Source organism: Elephantulus edwardii, unplaced genomic scaffold (assembly GCF_000299155.1).
Source record: "Elephantulus edwardii isolate Elephantulus edwardi_28Jun2011 unplaced genomic scaffold, EleEdw1.0 scaffold00110, whole genome shotgun sequence".
Lineage (NCBI taxonomy): Eukaryota > Metazoa > Chordata > Mammalia > Macroscelidea > Macroscelididae > Elephantulus > Elephantulus edwardii.
This window is the reverse complement of record NW_006399860.1, coordinates 6,879,275-6,900,636: the sequence shown is the minus strand read 5'-3', so window position 1 is coordinate 6,900,636 and position 21,362 is coordinate 6,879,275. Positions and strand designations below refer to the sequence as shown.

General features: G+C 37.5%; 1 protein-coding gene across 1 annotated transcript in view; it reads right to left on the bottom strand.

Annotated features, from left to right (window-relative positions):
- ZBTB41 (zinc finger and BTB domain containing 41) overlaps window positions 1–10,899 on the bottom strand; it is a 62,264-nt gene extending 51,365 nt beyond the window's left edge. The window contains exon 1 of the mRNA XM_006892103.1: window positions 9,708–10,899. Within this exon, the coding sequence (XP_006892165.1) occupies window positions 9,708–10,830 (1,123 nt within the window). The 5' untranslated portion in view covers window positions 10,831–10,899. The remainder of the gene's footprint in view (window positions 1–9,707) is intronic.
- Between the last annotated feature and the right edge of the window lie 10,463 nt (window positions 10,900–21,362).

The window sequence follows — 21,362 nt, the reverse complement described above, 5'->3', positions numbered from 1 at the left end:
ATACTGAGGATATGATTCCTGGGTCTTTACACAGCAGGCCACCTCCCTTTACGTAATAACCACTCTATGTTTCAAATCTTCCTCTTCTGAAAAATTAGGATAATAATAGTACACAGACACACACACAAATATATGATTGCTCTATGAATTAGTGAATCCACAAAACACTTGTCACACTGACCTGGCATATTTGAAGTGATCAAAACATGCAGAAATAGCATTTATTTTTATTACAGGAGCTCTGACTGCACTGTGGCTAATCAAAAAGGAAACAGTTACAGTGCACTAGTCACTCCATGGGAGAAAGATGAGGCAGTGGACTTCTTAAAAAAGATTTACAGCTTTGGGAACCCAAAATGCAATTCTATTCTGTCCTATAAGGTCCCTATAAGGATGCTCAATGACAGAGGGTTTTATAATTCCCAATGTAATCTAAATTGTATTCAGTGGTTTGAATCCATAAGCTGCCCTTGTGGAAAAAAGACAAGCAGTCTCCTCTCATAAAGATTTATAATCTCAGAAACCTGTGGCAAATCAATAAAAGTAGGACTGACTCAGTAGGTTAAGATTTTTTGTTTGTTTGTTTGTTTGCTTGTTTCCTTAATCTAAGCTGTGAATGTGGACTAGTAGCTTACAGTAGAGACTTCAGTAAAAGATACTTTCAAGTAAAATCCAATTTCACAATTTAAAGCATCATCAGTATGAAGAGCAATTTCCAATTTAAAGGGATAGAGTGTTTTCCCCGTTTTGCAATATAAATATAAAAATTAATTATTCTGAGACAAAAACTATTGTGAAACAACAGAATGCCAGGCATAACTTTTTAAAAAATTATAAATTTATAACGGCCATTAGGAAGAACCCAATATAGCCTGCCCAAGGGCACTAAGGTGATAAAAATATCATTCTTATTCTTTATAAATCTACCACTGGATTTGTTATTGGGTGTTGCCTCAGTGGTCACATGACAGGGTAGAATAGCCCCCATAGGGTTTTCATAGCTGTTACCTTTCAGCAGACCACAGGTCAAAGCTATGATCTGTGGAGATACCTCTGCTTGACTCTTTTCAGTTAGCAGCTGGGTACTTAACCATTTCTCTATCAGGACACTTTACATATTCAACATAATTATATATGCTTGAATTTAATAAACAATAGATACATTATAGAAAAAATCCTTAAAATTACATTGTACTTAATTACATAAAACTGAAGAAAATACTATTTTTCCTAAAGGTCAGGATAACAGCATGAATCACAGATGGGTAATAAAAATAAGTTTATGATAAAAATTCATCAAGGATTTTGGTATAGACCACAAAAATAATGGTTGCAGTTGCTGGGTTCCATGGATTTGGTTCTCACACGTAGGGATCCCTGTGTATAGTATAATGAAAGACTGCCTGACCCGGAGCCACTCTCATCTCATAACCTAAGCTCACTGTTGCAGCCACTGTGGCAATTTCTCTCTTTGATGGTCTTCTTCTCCTTCATTGACCCTTTACTTTTCAGAGTATGATGCTCTTCTCAAGGATTGGCCCTTCCTTAAAACATGCCATAAAGATGTGAGAAATCTCACAACTATACTTCTAAGGAGCACTCTGGCTGCACTTCTAAATTGTCTGTTGAACTGGCAGTCTATGATTTATCTGTCATTCTTCAAATAGATAATGGCATTTAAATTTTTCATATGTATAAACCCAAAAACTTAAAGAGTTTGGGCACCTGCTAAATCATCTATGTGACCTTAGTTAAACTAACGACTTAATCTAGCTCTACTGTCATTTAGTAACAATCATGTTTTGTGAGAATAAATTTATACACACACTTACAATATCCACCCCTTAGTAAGTACTAGTCATAATTATTGAGTCCTTAAATAGGGCACTCAATTAGTCATGGTTTGTACTTTGGATACATAAAGTCACCAGGAATTGGGAACTGACCTGAAGGCAGCTAAACACCACTACATTGGTATAAATATTACTAATCACTGTATGGAAATACATGTGTCCTTCAAATAAAACTATAGCTATACCTGGGAGCTCTGGTAGCATAGTGGTTAAGAAGTTGCACTGCAATCTTGAAGGCACTAGGTTCAAATCCACCAGCTGCTCTGCAGGAGATAGATGGGCAATCTCCCATGCAATTAAACTCCCTCTAAAAACCGGCCAGACGGTCGGTTAGTACTGACTCTACTGTACGTAACAATATCTGACTTACTGGTTTCTATGAGAATATACAAAGCTGGGGTTTCAGCTCTATGAGAACATTAGCAGGCCCTTGCTTTTCTCCCTCAGGAATGTCAAAAGAGCCTAACATCTCCGTTTCCTCTCTGTCACTTTTGGGGCAGCAGAACTTCCACTTACAAAGGCAATATATATTCTACCATCAATATTTTGCCTATGTTCAAGGGGTAAAGTGTCCTTTTGTGTCTAAAGATGATATCTAGAATAAGTTGTCACAGACATCACAAATAATCATTAGGCTAGGTTCTGTAAAAAGCGAAAAAGTGGAACTACAATGGTTATTAGTGTTCAAGAGTGTTCCTTGGGTTGTAACCAGAGTTGGGCAGAGAGAGAGGGAAGAGTAGTAGTAAATATCAGAATGAATTTACATAAATGTCATAAAATTTTACTTCATGTGTACAACGTGTACTTATGTACACATAAGTGTAAATATGTATTTATCTTGTGTAACTGATAACGTATTTCTTCCTTGAAATAAGTCTGAAAATGCTACTTTAGATTATAATTGGTAAGTTATATACAGAGCATAAAGATTGTAACACAGAAGCATAGAAAGATCACAGTACTGAAGGGCAGTGCTACTGTCAGAGGAAGTTGCTATGAGGTACAATTGGTCATCTAACAATTACTACACCATCATTTCCCAAGGAAACTGTTTACTGAGCTAAATTTTATTTTCTTTTCTATTACGGCAACCTGCTATGCTTTAGCTTGAATTGCTTAACATTTGTTTCGCTGAAATTAGCTATGAGTTGAGGTTAGAACACAAACATTATCAATATGGTAAGGAGGTCCAGGCAGCTCTGGTGGCCTAGTGTCAAGAAGCTGTGCTGCAATCCTGAAGGCACACGGGTCAAGGCCACCAGCTGCCACAAGAGAAGGATGGGTAATCTCCTCTTGTGCTATTAACTGCCTCTGAAAACCTACTGGAGGGTCAGCGATGGGTTGGTTCCAACTCTACATTACATTTACAACAAGGTGGTTTGAGCTAAGGGTTACTTTGAGTTTTAGTCGATGTGATGGCACCTATCTATGAAATCACAATTACTGTTCCAGGAACTACATATAGAGAAGATAGAGGTATGAACTTGTTTGTATGGACCTTAAAACCCCCCCCAAACATAAACCACAACAAAAATCCAACAATTTGGACTTGGAAAGCTTTCATATTTTATTTTTTTTAAAACATGCTTTTCTAAATTGTGTAAGTAACACCTACCCATGTATTACTGATGTAAAATATTTACACAAATCAGAAAAGTACATACCTTGGTCTGAAATAAAAACTAGTATTTTTAGAAAAGGTTCATTCTCAACTGGCAACTGGCTCTTCATGATAGTAAAGGGTCTCATGATTAAAGTGCAATTTAACAACTTTCTAATGTGTACAGCTCACTTTTATTCCTAATGAACTAGAACAGTAACTTAAAAAAAAAATCTTAAAAGTTTTTCCACTCAATTTTTTATTTTATAATACTATCTTTGCTAGGAAGAAGTGAACAATTTGTGTTTTTTCTTTATTTAAAGTATTCATTTCTTCCATGTTTATATGTAGATGAATATTAAAACCACTGAAATGTAGCTAAAAATTAAAACAATTTTGCCTATTAAAACCTCTATTTTCCTACAGGCTAATGGACTTTAAAAATATTCAATGTTCAATAAAAATATTTAATGGAGAAAATGGAAACAAAGTCTGGAATAGCCACAATCAGAGAAACCTCTATACTTTTGAAAGGTGGTCTGGTGTTACAGTGGTCAAAGCTCTCAGCTACTAACAAAAGGTTGGTAGTTCACACCCACTGACTGCTCCCTGGGGGGAAAAGTGTCAGTCAGCTTCCATAAGGACTGTTGGCTTGGAAACCATATGGGGCAGTTCTACTAAACAGAACTTTTATTTAAAACAAATTCAGCAAAGTAAAAACAGAAAACCCACTAAACCCACTGCCATCAAGTCAATTTCCAATTCATGGCTACCTTCCATCTGGAGAGGAGGTTTCCCATTCTTTTCCTACAGACCCGCTAATGGACTAGAACCACTCACCTACTGGTTAGCAGTTCAACATTGTCCCTCCGGGGCTCCTTAAAGTCAAATAAGGCCAATGAAAATGGAGAAATCTATCACTATAATAACATTAAGTATATCAAAAGGAAGTTTTCTTTTTTAAGATGGAAACTGAAATTTTATGCACATAAGACTCTGAAGGGCCTCGGAGAATTTCTGACCAAGAACAGAAGAGACAACTTATGTGGGAACCCTGGGCCTGGAATGACTGAGTATCTCAAGGAGACAGAAGGCTAAAAAAAAATTAAAACACCCCCCCCAAAATCTCAGGTTATTAATTCAATAAGAGGAGTGTAGCTGAGGGGTGAAGGAAATCCTCTAGATAAACATATTCAATATCTACATTAAGAGGAAGGTGAAAGAAATTAAATAATAGTATAGAAGTAAAAATTTTCACTTCAGCTATCAAAGCATCGGTCTTTAGCCAGAGAACTCTCGGGAACTATTAAAGAGATCCTGGGAACAGCCCAATCTATGGGCAGCAGTGTTGATGGCCGTCACCCTCATGACATCATAGAAGACATCAACAGTGATGCTGTGGAAAGCCCAGCTAGCTAACAAACTCAGATGAAAATATTTCAATAAAGGATCATTTGTTAACCAAAAAAAAAAATATTCCTTCACAGAACACTACAGGGAACACAGAACGGTACCTATCCATTCTTGATCATCAACAGCAAACTTAAGAGTAAGAAATTTCATTAACAATAATTTTCTGAACTCAATTCCAAATGAATTATGTTCTAAATCAAGAGCCAAAAACTAAAGGTATTTTCACATGAAACAACTTGATGTTGAGTTTCTGAACTTATTTCCCCTTATGGAACATAAACATTAACATTGTCAGATATTTTTAAAGTAATTGAAAAGAGAATCATCCCTAAATTAGATTATGGTATGTGATGTTATTATATCTTAAAATTATACTTTGAATTTATTTATATAGGACAAAAAAAAACAAAACCCCAAAAACCCAAACCTATTGCCATCAAGTAGATTTCAACTCCCAGTAATCCTGTAGGACAGAGTAAAGCTGCTACAACTTTCTCCAGACGAGTGACTGATGGTTTGAACCACTGACTTCATAATTAGAAGCCAACATAAGTATGCATGTCTGGAAGGGTTCCCTCTACAATGACTTATAAATATTCAGCCTTAACATATGGAGTTTTACCACTGATACAACACTTCTCCATTAACAACCAAATGGAATCTCTAACAGGATGTACTTCTTTTAATGTTTATTAACAGTAAGCCACATTTTAAACAAAAGTAGAAAACATTTTCTACTTCCAGAAGAAATTCTGAACGAGATGGATTGATAATGTAGGAGGCAATGGGCTCAAATGTGTGGAGATGATGACACAGGATAGGACAGAGTTCAGATGTGTTGTTTACAGGGTCTTTAAGAGTTAAACTTGGCTCCTTGGTATCTAACACAGGAAAAATAAAGAAGATAAATTCAGTGAAAATTTTTTATCTAAATTTTTTCCTATCCCATCTGCCATCTTCTCCCTATTTTTGCCTTTTTATCTACTAGGTTTTTGGTATGAGGGGAAAGGTCACAGGACTCTTATTTGCATGAAAATAAGCTGGGAAGAGGACAGCTGGTAGCCTAGGGAAAAATATAACTGGATCAAGAATCTCACTCTAACTATTAAATACATCAGAAAAGATAAAAGACCTACAGCAATGGAATCAAATTAGTAGCGTACATATTGTGGAACTAATGGTGTCAGCAGAAGGGCTCACACTTACTCATTATCTCTTATGAGCCCAGTATGAGACAGAAAAGAAAAAAAAAATTAACAACAAATGAGACAGCCCAGTTAGAAGATTAGACAGAAGCCTAACTGGTCACTTCTAGGAAAGAAAGTAAAACTAGACACCAAACATTTTAACTTAAGTTTAATGAAAGGACTTCTTGCACACTTATTATGTGAAATAACCTAAAGTATTACAAAGAATGCAACTCAAAACACATACCCTTTTGCCTAAAAATCTAATGAGATGGATAAATCTGAGGTGGACATTTTATATTTTTAAATCCTATTAAAAGAATGTGAGTAATTTGAGAAAAATGACTGGAATGTGAGCTTGCCCTTTGTGTTTTGGCTTTTAAGAGAAACAGGATTTCTGAGCCAGATAAACCCAAAATGAAACCCAACGGTGTCCAGCCTAACTCTAACTCACAGTGACCATACAGAACTGACCAGAACTGCCTGTTCTGTTTCTAAGTTTCTAAGGCAGAATTCTATAAGGAAGCCGACTCTCTTATCTTCTTCCTAAAGCTAGCACAATCTCTCTAAAACTGTCAAGGAGTTGATTCTGACTTTCCAGCAGGTTTCTGAGATTGCAAATCATAACAGAAGGAGATTGCTCATCTGTCTTTCTCAGAAGCCACCGGTGGATTCATATTGGAGATAGGAGGTCTTTGGATTAACAGTGCAATTACACCAGCTTCTTTCTCTAAAGAAAAGGGGGTGGGGGGAGGGCTACAGACTCCATCAGAGCTCCCACTTTTAAAATTCACACTAGCTGTTATTTCCATTGTTAAATTTTCTCAACCATTCCTATCATTGATTGGATAAAATTTAAAGTTAAAAAAAAAATTAAAAAATTAAAGTTCATTCAAATTTCAATATCTGCTTATTTATCAATTCTCATTTTCTATTATTTTTATTATGCCTCTTCCCCCCCCCTTGAAAGTACACACTTCTCAGCAATTTCCAGAACATAATGTGCCACAAAATGCTTTCTTTCAGCCTTGTAAATTAATGTCTTCCTGTTACTTTGAATCTCCCCACAAATCATACTTGCCCTGTGAAACTTTTCTTGATTTCTTCAGTTATCTTTATTTACTCTGCTAAGGCTGTCTTTGCTGAAACATGATTGTGTTTTTCTAAGATGCTTGAGGATGGAGAAAATGTCATATTTGTTTAGCAATATTTAGCAGATTAGAGACATACAAGAAATAAGCTAATGAGTAAGAACAGCTTACCACTACCAAGAGGGGCTTCCGATTAACGGTAACCTTATAGGAATGAGCAGACTGTCCCAAACTGTTTCCAAGGCAGGGGCAGATTTCCACATCTTTCTACCACGTATTTATTTGTGTTCCAATTCCTAACCTTAATTTAAAAGTCTGACACTTAACCCACCACACTACCAGAACTCCTTAAGAGCTATCTAGCTGATTGTTATGGAGTTGGAACCAACTCATAGCCAACCCTCCAGTAAATTTTCAGAGGCTGTCCATCTCCTGAGGAGAACTGCCCATCTTTCTCCCCAGAAGCCCTATGTGAATTCATTCAAATAACTTTCCTTGGGGTTGGCAGCATAACTACATATCCAAACACTCAAACTTCATAAAAAATTTTAAGTAACTTGGAAGGGCTACCCCATTTCTTTCTCATCATAATTATGATAAAGTACTACTAGCATTCTTATTTCACTGACAAGGAAATAAAAGAGCAAGTAAGTTAAGCAATTCACCCAAGATGAGAATTTTCAAACTCTAGGTAGTCTACTACTACAGCTCATGTTGTTTAACTAGTTTAAGTATGATAAAGAAACATACAAGCACACATAATGGAGATGGATTAATTACTGGGAAAAAAGTAGTCACCCCAATGGGCTATGAAAAAAGATAAAATGGAGAAAGTATAATATAAAATACACTGAGACACTAAACCCCAAAAATCAATCTCACTAACAGAGTCGATTTTGACTCATAGTGACCTTCTATTTAGTTTCCAAGACTGTGAATTCAATGGGACGAATGAGCCCATCTTTTTCCAGTGGAGGCTTCAAACTGCAAGAGACACATGGCTTTTGGTTAGCACCACACACACTGTAGACCATATCATCAGACTGTCACACTGAGAAATATAGGCTAGAAAAAGCCTACTTTGTGGTTTACAGACTGCAATTAATATGTAGACTGGTGTTAATTTAAAAAGTCAAAACTTCTCTTAGTTTAAAAAGTCAAAACTTTATGTAAATTCTCTAATCCTAGGTAGCTTATCCCAAATTGTATGCATATAACTCTAGTTTCCTGGATCATTAAAGGAAACATCTCAAAAGATATTCTTGTGGTAAAATGACTTGAGGAACTGCTAGATTAAAAAAAAAGAAGCAGGTTTCTTTACTAAGAACTTGAAAAGTTGTGAGTCTTAATATGTAATTTCCCCAATTCTACTTGAACCTAGAACTCTTCTGTCAAAAAACATCTTATAGGCTCAATAGGACAGTTTGAGATCTCTGTTGGGTCTACAAGGATACTTTAGAACTAACTCTGGCTTATTCATCTCCACGACAAATGAGGTCCAATTAAAACAGAATTTAGGAAGCATGTCTCAAAATAAAGAATTTAAGAAGTAGAATATATAGGAAAGATGGAATGTTCTCTTGGACCTCTATCCAAAAAGTTACTCCACACGCCTTACAGAACTTGTGTATAGTGCTAGAGCTGCCCTTAGCCAAGTTTGACTTTTCAGTATATTATTTGTACATGCATGTCCTTTCAATTGATTACGTTATTCCAGAAGAGGTATTTTATTTGTTTGTACAGAGCACCAAACACAGTAAAAAGAAAAAAAGACCCTCACAGTAATAATTACCTAATAAAATGCATTCAAAAAATAGTATTAAAGAAAAGGTATAACAAAAATGTCAAAAGAAGTTATCCTCTATTATGCCATGACACATGACACTGTACAGTTTGACAAGCCAGTATACCACTGCAAGAGAGTTGAGAGTGTATTAAACTAAATTAAGTACTTTTACAAGGTCAAACTGTAATTAATTAGCGACCTCTGATCAATGTATGTGGTAGCATATCTTACAATTTAAATTTACATTGAAATAGTTTAACTATTTCAAGTAAAAAACTCACATTAGGATATAAAGTTGTTAAAAATATTTTAGAAATGTTCTAACGACCCGTATTTTAGACCTTTTCTAAACAGCGCAAGATACTAGGAAAGTAACTATAACTCACCAACTACCAAATTCATCAAGGGGAAAGAAATAGCATAAGATTACAGTCAAATATAATCTAACTCTATTTTCTACAATGACTCCACACATATCTATTGACATTCTGGCACCTTTCATATCAAGTACATAATCTGTCACCTACCAATCAGATATCCTGCTGTTGTTAACGGGGAAAGGGGAAATGAAATCTGACTTTAGGCTATATTTCAATTAATTCCTAAATCATAGTAAATTTAAAATAACAGCATAAACTTCGTATTGAAAACCAAAACATCCTCCATTTAACATTCTTTTAAAAAGTTGCTTTCAAAGTTTAATCTTTTAATTATTTTAACTTCAAAATTCACTGAAAACCGAGTCGTTCAAACAGAAAAGAAGTTTTCTTTCCTTACCTATTCGGTCAAATGTTTTATCACACTTAGGACACTGCAATATTTTTTTGTTATTGTTTTGAATGATTACTGGGGTTAACCCCTCACGAATATTTTGAACAGAATCACCAGCCCCAGGCTCCTCTTCTGCATCATTCTGATCCTTTTCACTTTGTTCTTCAGTGTCAGTATATTCATCTGACATCTCCTCATCTAGCCCATCTTCCTCAGCATTATATTCACTTCCAAGATCCTCTGAATCATTCCTGTCAGACTTTTCTTTATCAAAGTTCTCCTGGTTCAAATTGTCTAACCCATCACCACTTTCTGGTTCATCATCACTAGTAACATCAAACTTCACTGGGCACTTCCGATTCCTTTTTGATCTTCTTGCGGAAAAACTTCTCTCCAGCATTTTTAACCCATGTTTTTTCCCCAATAATAGGGATCTATGAGTCTTTGCCAAATGGTTCTCTAAGGACTTTTTATAACAAAAATGGCTATTACAGAATTTGCACTGATGATTAGATAATCTTCCAGTTAATTCACTTAGGGTATCTTCTGGTGATGACTTTTCAGTTAATTCCGATTGGAAACTGGCAACATTTTCGTTATTGAGTAGTTTAACGGCATCAATTATGTCCAGAAACTTCGCAGCCTCTAGTACAAGAGGAATTTCATATTTGTACACAAAAAATTCGGATGTGTACAGAAACTCGAGCAAATGCTGAAAAACTGAATGTGTTACATGATCCAGAGTGACAACATCAGTGCTTGGGTTTTTGCTCAAACATGCGTGAAAATAGCTACTGCCCACAGCAACGACTACTTTGTGCGCGTTAAATTCTTTTCCTTCGACTATGATAAGTAAATCACAGAAAGACGGTTGCTTCTGCCGGTCATCATTTAGATACTTCAGTAAATTCTTATTGTACTGCAAAGAACTCAGAAGCTTTCTCTGATCTGGAGAAGGGGGGAGGTCCTGGTAGCAGGGAAGAGCTTCAGGAGTTGGTCTTCTTGTAGGTGGAGTATAGGCTACTTGATCATCACACTCCACTGCACCATTTCCTCCTGAAGAATTCTTAGGATAGCCTAGATGGATCTTCTCGTCAAGACTTGAAGTAACCTTTCTCCTTTTCTTCATTGCAGTACTGCAATTTCAGAACAAGAAACTTCCTAAGTGTCTTAAGTGATTCATAAAGGAAAACTAGATTGTCTTGGGTAACAGCTTCTGGAGGGGCGTGCCCGAGGGTTTCATGGTCTGCAAAACAGCAAGAGCCACATAAAATAACTCCATGGCAAAGTAATCCTGTATCATTCGATCGTATTCCACAATGCATCCTTTCTAAATCAGAACTAAATGATGGTAAAAGTCGCAGTTCACCACACTCACATGCGTGCCTAAAATCTCAGAGCGGACAACAAGGAGGGCCGGGTTAGGAAAGACAGCCAACAAAAGAATATTTTTTTTAAGGAAACCAGGGCACACCTTTCAGGCCTGATATAGGGACAGGGCAGAAAGAATAGGGCAATAGGGAGGGAGCCCTCCGAAATCGTTGGCGGAGCTGTTTGAGGGGGGCTGCAGTCGTGGTTTGGGGGCAGTAGGATGGTGACAATAAGGCCGTCGTGGCCGCGAAATCCGAATAGCTCCACTATCATTCTTTCCCAGGGCGTGCAAGACGCAGCTCCGGAGGGACAGAGAGCGTCCCGGGGCTAAAACTACCCGGCAGGAGATCGCCCAGAAAGGGGCTCGGAGCAGGAGTGGGGTCAAACTGAGGGATGACTAAAGCTAGCAGAAGAGCCTCACTAGGCCCTGCTAAGGCGGAGAAGTCACTTGCCAAGGACCAGCTCCCTACCCTTCCCGCCCCGATTCCCCTGGACACACACCCCACAGATCTATTACCGGGAACCCAGGGCTCCCCCGCTGGCTCCCAGCCGCTGAGCTCCACTCTGGGCGCGCTCCCTCCAGCGCCTACCCACTTCCGGGTTCAGCCCCCCACCTCACCCCTCCCTTTCGCTCCTTCCCCTCCCCGCGGCCCTCCACCTCCTCAGTCCCCGAACACGTCAGCCGCGCGCAGCCGCCTACGGGCCAGGAAAGCCCGGCCTGCTGCGCTCCGTCTGCCACTGCGCATGTGCCGGCCTCTTCCTTTACGCATGCTCCATAGATTCTACTGACTCTCGTGGGGGACCCTAGCTACTCCTAAAATCCGGTGCTCCAGGTTTTCCCGGTGGCCTGGGGGCGTTGGTGTAACTGAGCGAGGTAGTGCATTGCTGAGAAAGGAGCGTATGGATGAGGAACTTGGAGGGTCTAGGGAGAATAACAGCATTACTACAGAATGGATTTATCTTGTTATTGCATTTTGAGGGCGCTCTGGTGGCTTAATCTGTAGGGGACTTGGATAGATCCATAGAGACCATAACACAATACTGGCTCCTATCAGCGGTTTAAATCCACAGGCAACTCGGCACAGGTCAAAGATGGGCAATTTCCTTCAGTGCGGTTTACAGCCTTAGAAAACCCGAGGGAGGATCAGCTACAAGTCTCATTTGCAATGATTGAAAGAATTTCTATTCGTTGGCTTCCCAGAGCCTGACCTAACAAACACACTCAAGTGCGTTTTTAAAAACCGGTCTTGACGTCATTTAGTTATTATTTTTCATTTGTTTAAACAGCAAACTCTTTAAAACTTTTTTTCATGTTGTTGTGTGCCATCGAATCGGTACCAACCCATAGCTGACCCTCAGACCAGTTTTCAGAGGGAGGAGACTGCCCATCCTCCTCGCAGCGCAGCTTCTTGCCACCAGAGCTCCCTACTGAATTAAAAGGGGGGGGAAAAATCTACGTGATTGTAAGTGTGCCAGTAGGGAGCTTGGGTGGCTTAGAGGTATGTAGTTTTGCTGCCAACCTAAAAGCAAGCAGTTTGTATCACGTGCTGCTTCTCTGAAGAGAGGCAATTCCTGTGAAATCTACAACCTCAGAAAACCCTTAGGAGAGTCAACTGAGTCAGTTCCAATTAGAAACCACATAACAACAAGAAGAACAGTAGGTTAGAACACGTTATCATCCAGATGGTTGAAACTCATAGTAAGTAGCCTTCTGTCAGGTTTCCTTGACTCTAAATCACAACAGGTGGACCAAGCAAGTGGTGTGTTCGAACAGCCAGATACATAGAGCCTTTGGGTTAGAAGCACAAGTTCCTGCGAGGTAGGCCACCAGCAAGCCCTACTAGGACACAAAGAAAAAGCAAAACAAATAAGCAAAAATGAATTAATAAATCCACAAGGAAGATTTTTTAAACCAGTGCCTGAGATTCTGCATTTCTAGCATTCTGTGTGGGATTATGTATGTCGAGAATGTATGTTGTTGTTATGTGCTGTTGAGTTGCTTGTGACTCACAGTGACCCCATCTACAACAGCCCTACACTCTGGTCTGTCCTGTGCCAATCGCACTGTCTCTGACATTCCCATGCCGATTACCCCAGTCACTGAATCAATCCACCTCATAGAGGGCCTTCCCTTCCTGGGCCATCCCTCCACCCTACCAAGCGCGATGTCCCTCTCCAAGGACCAGTCCCTTCTTAACAACATGTCCAAAGTATGTTAGACAGAGCCTTTTCCATATTTATGTTAAATATGGATTATGCTCACATCTGGATAAGTAGTAAATCATGATAAGTAAACAGCATCATCATAAGCAGATAACAGTTTAAAGTTTCCAAGAATTTCAGTTTCCTTGGAACCTCAATCAACACCCATGGAAACAGCAGTCAAGAAGTCAAAAGGTATATTGCTTTGGTCAAATCTACTGTCAAAGAGTTCCTTAAAGTGCTAAAAAGCAAAGAAGTCATCAGTTTGAGGAATGAGGTGCCCTTGACCCAAGATATAATACTTTCAGTTGTTTATATGCATGTATAATTTGGACAATGACTAAAGAAGAATCTATGCCTTTGAATTTCTGTTTTAACAAAGAATACTAAATATACTTTTATCTATATAATATACTAATATGTCTTTTGGACTGTCAAAAGAACAAATCAGTCTCAGAAGAAGTGATGCCAGAATGGTCCTTAAAAAGCAATAATGATGAGATTTCATCTCCCATATTTTGGTTATACACTCAGGAAGAGCCAATCTTTGGACAAATATATCATGCCTAGAATGGTAGAAGGTCAGTGAAGAAAAGAAAAACTTTCCAAGAGATGAATTAACTCAGTAACTGTAACAAAAACTTGAAACACAGTCAAGAGTGTGAAGGTGGCACAGGATCAGGCAATGTATACTTCTATATATTGAGTTGCTATGAGTTAGAGTCAAGTTCACATTACAACATCATACACTCAAATCACCTTTTCTATTTTGATGAAATTTATTATTAGTGGTAAGAAGCTGTGCTTCAAATTTGAAGGCATGTAGTTTGAATCCACCAGCTGCTCTATGGGAGGATGGGCAATCTCCTCCCCCATTAAGAACTGTCTCTGAAAACCCACTGGATAATCAGCTATGAGTCGAGTCTGACTCCACTGTACACAACAACAACAAGAATCTCTTCCTCACAGTATGCTTTGACTAAAAATCTTCATAAAATAGCTCTATGAGTAATCAAATAACAGAAACATAAGTAGGTAGCAATAATTAAAATTATAGTTATATATTTTTTAAAATCCACTACTTGCTGCCATTGATTCTAACTCATGGTGAAAACATATATGTTACAGAGTAAAAGCATTCTCCATGAGGTTTCAAAAAGCTATGCCTTTTCAAAAACATTCCCAGACCTTTCTCCCAAGGCTCCTTTACGTGTATGCAAACTACCAACAATTTGGTTAACAATCCATCATGATAAAAGTTTGCACAGCTCAGGCCACCAATTTAGACAAAAGAGCTTAACTAAACAGCATACTGCATTCTTTAAAAATGGACAGAATTGGCAGAATAAAGACAAATCTAGGATTATAGTGTTTTTATTTTTAAAAACAACTTTTCAAAACTAGAACATTTTAAAAAATTATTAGATATATTTACCTACTCAATACATGTGAAATATTGCACCCTACAGCTATAGATTACACATTATTTTTAAAGAATATGAAACATTTAAAAATCTATCATGTATTAGGTTATTAAATAATAAAGCATTATTATTATTTATTATTATTAAATAATAAAGCAATTATTGTTGTTGTTGTTACATCCCATTGAGTCACCTGTGACCCTATATACTGCACCTCTGTCCTGTCCTGAGCCAGTCTCACTGATTCAAAGTCACCTAATCTCGTTACCCTAGTTACTGTATCAAACCATCTTCATCTGGGGTCATTCTCTCCTGCACTGTCCCTCCACTCTTCTGAGCATGATGTCCTTCTCCAAGGATTGGTCCCTCCTGGCCATGTGCCCAAAGTATGTAAGACAGAGCTTCAAAATCTTAGCCTCCACAGAGAAACTTGTCTCACCCTCTCCAAGACAGACTTACTTGTTTTCTTGGCAGTCCATGGTATATTCAAGAATCTTCTCCAGCACCACAACTTGAAAGCATCAATTCTTCTTCTGTCACCTTTAGTCATTGTCCAGCTTTCTGATCCATAGAAAGTAATGGTGAAGACAATGGCCTGGATTAGGCACACATTTGTCTCTAGACTGACATCGTTGCTTTTCAATATTCTGGCGAGATCCCTGACAATAGATTTTCCCAATAAAATTCATCTTTTGATTTCTTGACGGCAACTGCCAAGTGTTTATTGTGGAGCCAAGTAACCTGTAATTGTTAACAACCTCAATCTCTTCTCCTCAATCTCTATCACGGTGTTGCCAATCGGCCTAATGGTGAGAATCTTTGTCTTCTTGATGTTGAACAATGAAATGAGCATCCTCTTGATTGAGTTACTGCCTTTATAATCTGCTTTTTAAAAAAAAAAATGTAAACCCTATGTACAATAGATCTCTGGTAGCCTAGTGGCAAGAAGCTGTGCTGCAATCCTGAAGGCACCAGTTCGAGGCCACCAGCTGCTCCACAGGAGAAGAATGGACAATCTCCCACTGTGCTATTAACTGCCTCTGAAAACCCACTGAAGGATCTGCCATGGGTCAGTGCCGACTCTTCTGTACACAACCACACAACACAACATCTACAGTAGAAAAGATAAAGCAATTATCAGCAAATTTTTAAAATATGGCAATTAGGAAAATATAATATAATTAGCTTGTCAATGAATATCAATAGCATTTATAAGAAGAAAGTTTCCAAATGTTGGAAGTTAAGATTCACATTATCAAACAAGGAAAGACTTTTTTTTTAAAGCAAATAATTTTAATAGAATATTGAAACATATACAGAAAGCAATTCACTGAAGGACATTCATGGGTTTTTTTTGTCTTTTTTATTTTATTGGGGTTTTTTTTGTGTGTACTGTCAAATTGGATTTGACTGGTACAGGAGGAGATTGTCCCTCCTTCACCAGCAGAGCATCTGATGGATTCGAACCACACACCTCTGGGATTGCAATGCAGCTTCTTGCCACTAGGCCACCACAGTTCACCAGTATATTTATGTTTTTAAACTTGTCTACTAAAGACTGAAAATAAGTATTTGTTGATCTTCTTGTCTATACTCAAATTGGAACTGAGCCATAGCTGACCCTCTAGCAAGTTTTCAGAGGCAGTAAATCACTCAGGAGGAGATTACCCATTTCATTGATGGTGTTAGATGCCATGCCATAGATTACAACTCATAGCTACACTATGAACAGCTGACCTGAACCCTGCCTTATTCTGTGTCATCCTCAATTACCTCTGACACACTCGAGCTCATTGTTGAAGTCACCATGGTAATTCATTTTGATGAGGGTCTTCAACTTCTTATATGACCCTCAGTGTTTCCAAGCATGCTGTCTCTTTCTAAGGAATACCCTCACCTAGCTACATGTCCAAAGTATGGAAGACAAAGCTTCATCATCTTTGCTTCTAAGGAGCACTTTGGCTGTGGCTGCACTTTTCTTCTTCTGTCATCCTTAATTATCATGCAGCTTTCATGGCCTGAATCAGGCACACTTTAGTCTTAAAACTGACATCATTGCTCTTCAGCATTTTGGAGAGGTCCCTGACAAAATACTTGCTGAATGCAATATGTCTCCTGATCCAAGCAAAATTAAATCATTGATTGCTTCAATCTTTTCTCCATCTATCATAATGCTGACTGTTGGCCCTGTGGTGAGGACCTTTGTTTTCTTGAAGTTGAGATGTCCTTGATAGTTCTTGATTTTCTGCAGCAAGTGTTTCATGTGCCTTCAAATCGGCTTCCACTCATAGTGACCCTATGTACAAAAGAACAAAACTGCCGGGTCCTGCACCTCACCCTCCACAGTTTCTGCTGTGCTCATGTCCATTTTTTGCAGTAACTGTGTCAGTCCATCTTGTTGAGGGTTTTCTTCTCCTTCACTGATCTTCCACTTTCCCAAGCATAATATCTTTCTTCAGGAACTGAGCCCTGCTGACACATGGCCAAAGAAAATGACATAAAGTTACATAAAGTCACATCATCGTTTCTTCCAAGGAGCTGTATTTCTTCCAACACAGATTTTTTTCCATTTTTTTTTTTTTTGGTCATCTATGGTATACTCAATATTCTTCAACAAGACCATAATGCAAATAGTTCACCTTAAACCTTTAGAAGTTAGATAATCAGAGTAAATTAAATGTAAAAAAAAAAAAAAAGAAAAGGCAATAGAAAGGATACAATTAAAAAAACTAAAATAGACAAGAAGAACTAGATGATGTCTAGGTACCATTCCCGACTACTCTAAAAAGGAGATAAATATACACTCTTGGAACAATTAACTTTGCAAGATCAAAAGCATGTGACCTAGGATAAGGTGAAAATTGTGTATTCTGATGCCAGCCCAATGGATACATGTCTCCAGGAGTTTAACTCTTTCAGTTAACTCCCTAGGAGAAAGATGGCCAGTCTCCTTCACTTATAGATTTACAGCCTTGGGAATGAAGAGAGGATTTCCATGCACTGTAACTGACCCCATGGCTCTGAGTTAGACTTATGAAGGGTTTATGCTTGTTTGTTCTTCTACAACTCAAAGGTAAGAAAGGATAGGAAAGGAAGAAGAACGGAATCTCTGCAGGGAGAATTGCCAAAGAGTGTTGAGAAGATTGTGACAACATCATGAAATCAAATATATAAGATCGGGTGAATGCAAAAATAATTTGGTCTGTAAAATTTTACTAAAACCACAATAAAAAAGTTGTTTTTAAAAATAAGAGTAGGTCGTTTCCTCACCCTCCCGGCTGACATCATGCTACAGTTCCAGCTTGGATTTACTTTTGTAACATTGTTGGAATGTACCTTGGCTCAGAACTACGAGATACCAGACCTGGTAAAAAACCTTGAGGACATTAAGAAGAACTTAGATGCCAAGAAGAAGCCACCTAACTAATGAGGGCCCGCTGCTGCAGGCGTCCTGGGCCTCCATGGATCACCCTCCTGAAGAGCCAGCAACAAGTGTTCATCGCAGCCTCAGCAAGGTTCCTCCTCTTTGCTCCATCTTAAGTTGCCTTAGAGCAAAAATGGCGCCCCTCCCCAATGAAGAGCTCCACCACCTCCCTACATGCCCCCTCTCCACCCACCCTTGTTACAGCTGGTGGGAGAGCCCAAGACTGGATTATGGTGCTAGATAGTAAACAACCTTCAACTTGTCTCCTCTTTGTTCCTTGGATTTCTACTACCTTTTCAAAAGAAAACATGAGTTCTGTATTCTTGATCCTATACAAAGAATGCTATTTTCACAGTGAAAGCCATTATTATACTAGGTCCTTGGTAACCTTTGGTAATTAACGGTGCTCCAGAGTAATTAACAAAATTTTAAAAAGAATAAATTAATTAATAATAAAAGTTATTAACCAGACAAAGCCAAAAACCATAATAGTCCATTAGAATAAAATAAAAACTACTAATTGAATAATAATATGTTTAGTAAATAAATGAACTCATGACTAAGGATCTTTCCATAAATAAAAATTGCTATTCCAGATGTGTTTAAAAGTGAATTCTGCATTTCTATTAGGAAATATTGCTTATTTTGTACAACTCTGCTATCCCATGGACTTCCAAAAGAATAAACAACTCTGTCTTGGGTGAAGTGCAACTAGAGTGCTCCTTAGAGACTGGGATGGTGAAACTTTGTCTCACAGACTTTGGGTATGCTTCCCAAAAGGACCAATCCTTGGAGAAAGTTGAAGGGTCAGAGAAAGAGAGGAAGATGCCCAATGAGCTGGATTGCCACAGTGACGGTAACAATGGGCTTGGGAATGTCAGAGATGGTGAAGCTAGGGCAAGGTTCAGACTGCTATTCATTCATAGGGGTGTTGTGAGTCATAGTTGACTTGAGGACATGTAACAACAATCATTGCCAAAGAACTATTTTTAAAAGAGAGAGAATATTTCATAATTCTTTTTATGAAGCCAGCATAGCCATGATGCCTAACTGGGTAAGGACATAGCAGGAATTAAAATCACACACTAAATTCACTCAGACTTAGGTGCAAAACCAAGTAAAATAAAAGTAAAAATATATGTGTTTTCAAGTGTTCGAATTTTGTAAATAAAACTAATAGAAAATTTTAAAAAATGACAAAAAAGTATTAAAAAAAATGTGTGTCTGTGTGTGTAAGAGAAGGAAAACTTAATTGTAGTTTATACAGGAATGTCAGATTTCTTTAACACTTGAGAATAAAATAAAGGAAAATAAAAGATTTTTTCATATTAATAAAATCAACAATGTAAACTGGTAATTAAGTTAATAGATGCATAGTCACAACTTTTAAAACTAGCATAGAAATATCTTATTAATATGGATAATGGAATGTACAAGAAGAAAAAAAATGATGTAGTATATCACTGTATAGTGGAAAAACATCTCAAATAGTGAAATGCTAAAAAATATCACTGAAAAATAAGGAACTCATGAAAGATTACACAAAGTGGATGACCCTAGAGGACATTATGCTGAGTGAAATATCTCAGTCACAAAAAGACAAATATTGCCTAGGGCCACTATTGTAAAACAGGACCGACATTGGAGTTAAGGGAAGACAGAGAGGAAGGGGAGCAATGATGTATAATGCATTGCAACAGATGAGGGAGAGAACTATTTAAAAGGGATATATGATAGGTATTATTGTCATGTCAGGAATCCAGAATGAAGGCTGCAAAGTGCAGTGGACTTGGGGGGAGGGATAACATGGAAATGACAAAGTTTTTGTTTTACTTATCAAGGAGAAAATTGAATTGGGGAGAGGATGGGTAGGGAGAAAAGTGCAACAATGAAGGACTGGAAACCCTAAGTCTCTGTAAACATTCATTAAAATTAATAAAAAAATACGCATGAATAAGTCAATGATGCTTTCTAAAATAAAACCAAGTTGACATATTAATGGAGATTTCATACAAGGAAAATAAGAAAAAACAATAGATAGATGGTTTAAAAAGGAAAAAACAAAAGGATCATTATTTATAATAGACATGATCCAATATTTAGGCAAAAACTACAGGAAATTATTGATTCAATAAAATGTCACGATACAATTTTGAAATAAAAACTAAATAATATTTCCCTATGTTAGAAATTAATTTTTAAAAAAATTTCCTGATTTTAAACCATGTAATTTCCCCTTACTCTGTTCAAATGACTGTTTCTTGATTTATGAGCAAAATTGAGTATGTCAAATTCCCTTTCCTTTTAAAGTTATGCATAATTTATTATGATCACATATTTTACTATCTTTTCATAGACAACAAAATACAAGTATATTCTTTCTGTTACTCTCTGCTTTCAGACAAGGTCTTTTTGAAGCCCATAATGGTATTGCTTGTTGAAAGGCTCCAATTTTACTCCGGCTTAAATTTATAGCAGTTCTTTGAATGTATAATATTCTTCTTGTTATTTCATTTTGTTTGGCAAGATATTACTTTAGTGTGATAGTAATGATTTTGTTTGACAATCTCTTCATTTTATTGGTTCATCTTTCTTTAGAATGTCATTGTTCTTGAGGTTACAGAAGTTGGCATTAACAGAAATTCAAACATTTCTGAGGAAACATTTAGAAGATGAATGCATTAAATTAAATTGCATTGGGGTGCATTGAGTTAGAGGGTGCTCCAATAACAAGAGGGGTCTCTGATGGACTTGTGGGTAAAGCGTTGTGCTGTCAACCCAAAGGCAGGTGGTTTAGATTCACCAGTTCTTCCAGAGAAGGAAAATGGCAAGTTTTTGTGCAACTTATAGCGTTTACATTGGTCCGGTTCAAACAATGTAAGCAACAACTACTAAGTAGAAGGAGAGTAAAATATTATCTTTTCTGTACTATCAATGTTTAGAAAGTATTCTATGTGGAGATGTGAGAATAAGGAATGTATTATTGATTGTTAGATCTCATTAGTTTAGTTTGTGCACATAATGCCTTCTGCTTATGGGTTTCTATATACAATTGTCCTCTACTAGGGAGCTCTATTGGCTTAGTGATAATTGTGCTGTCAACCCAAAGAATTACAGTTTAAATCCACCAGCTGCTCCATGGAAAAAAGCCATGTAATCTCTTTTTGTGTAATTTCCTGCCTCTGAAAACCAGCTAGAGTTTGAACTATGAGTCAGTTCTGACTCTATGGAGATATATAT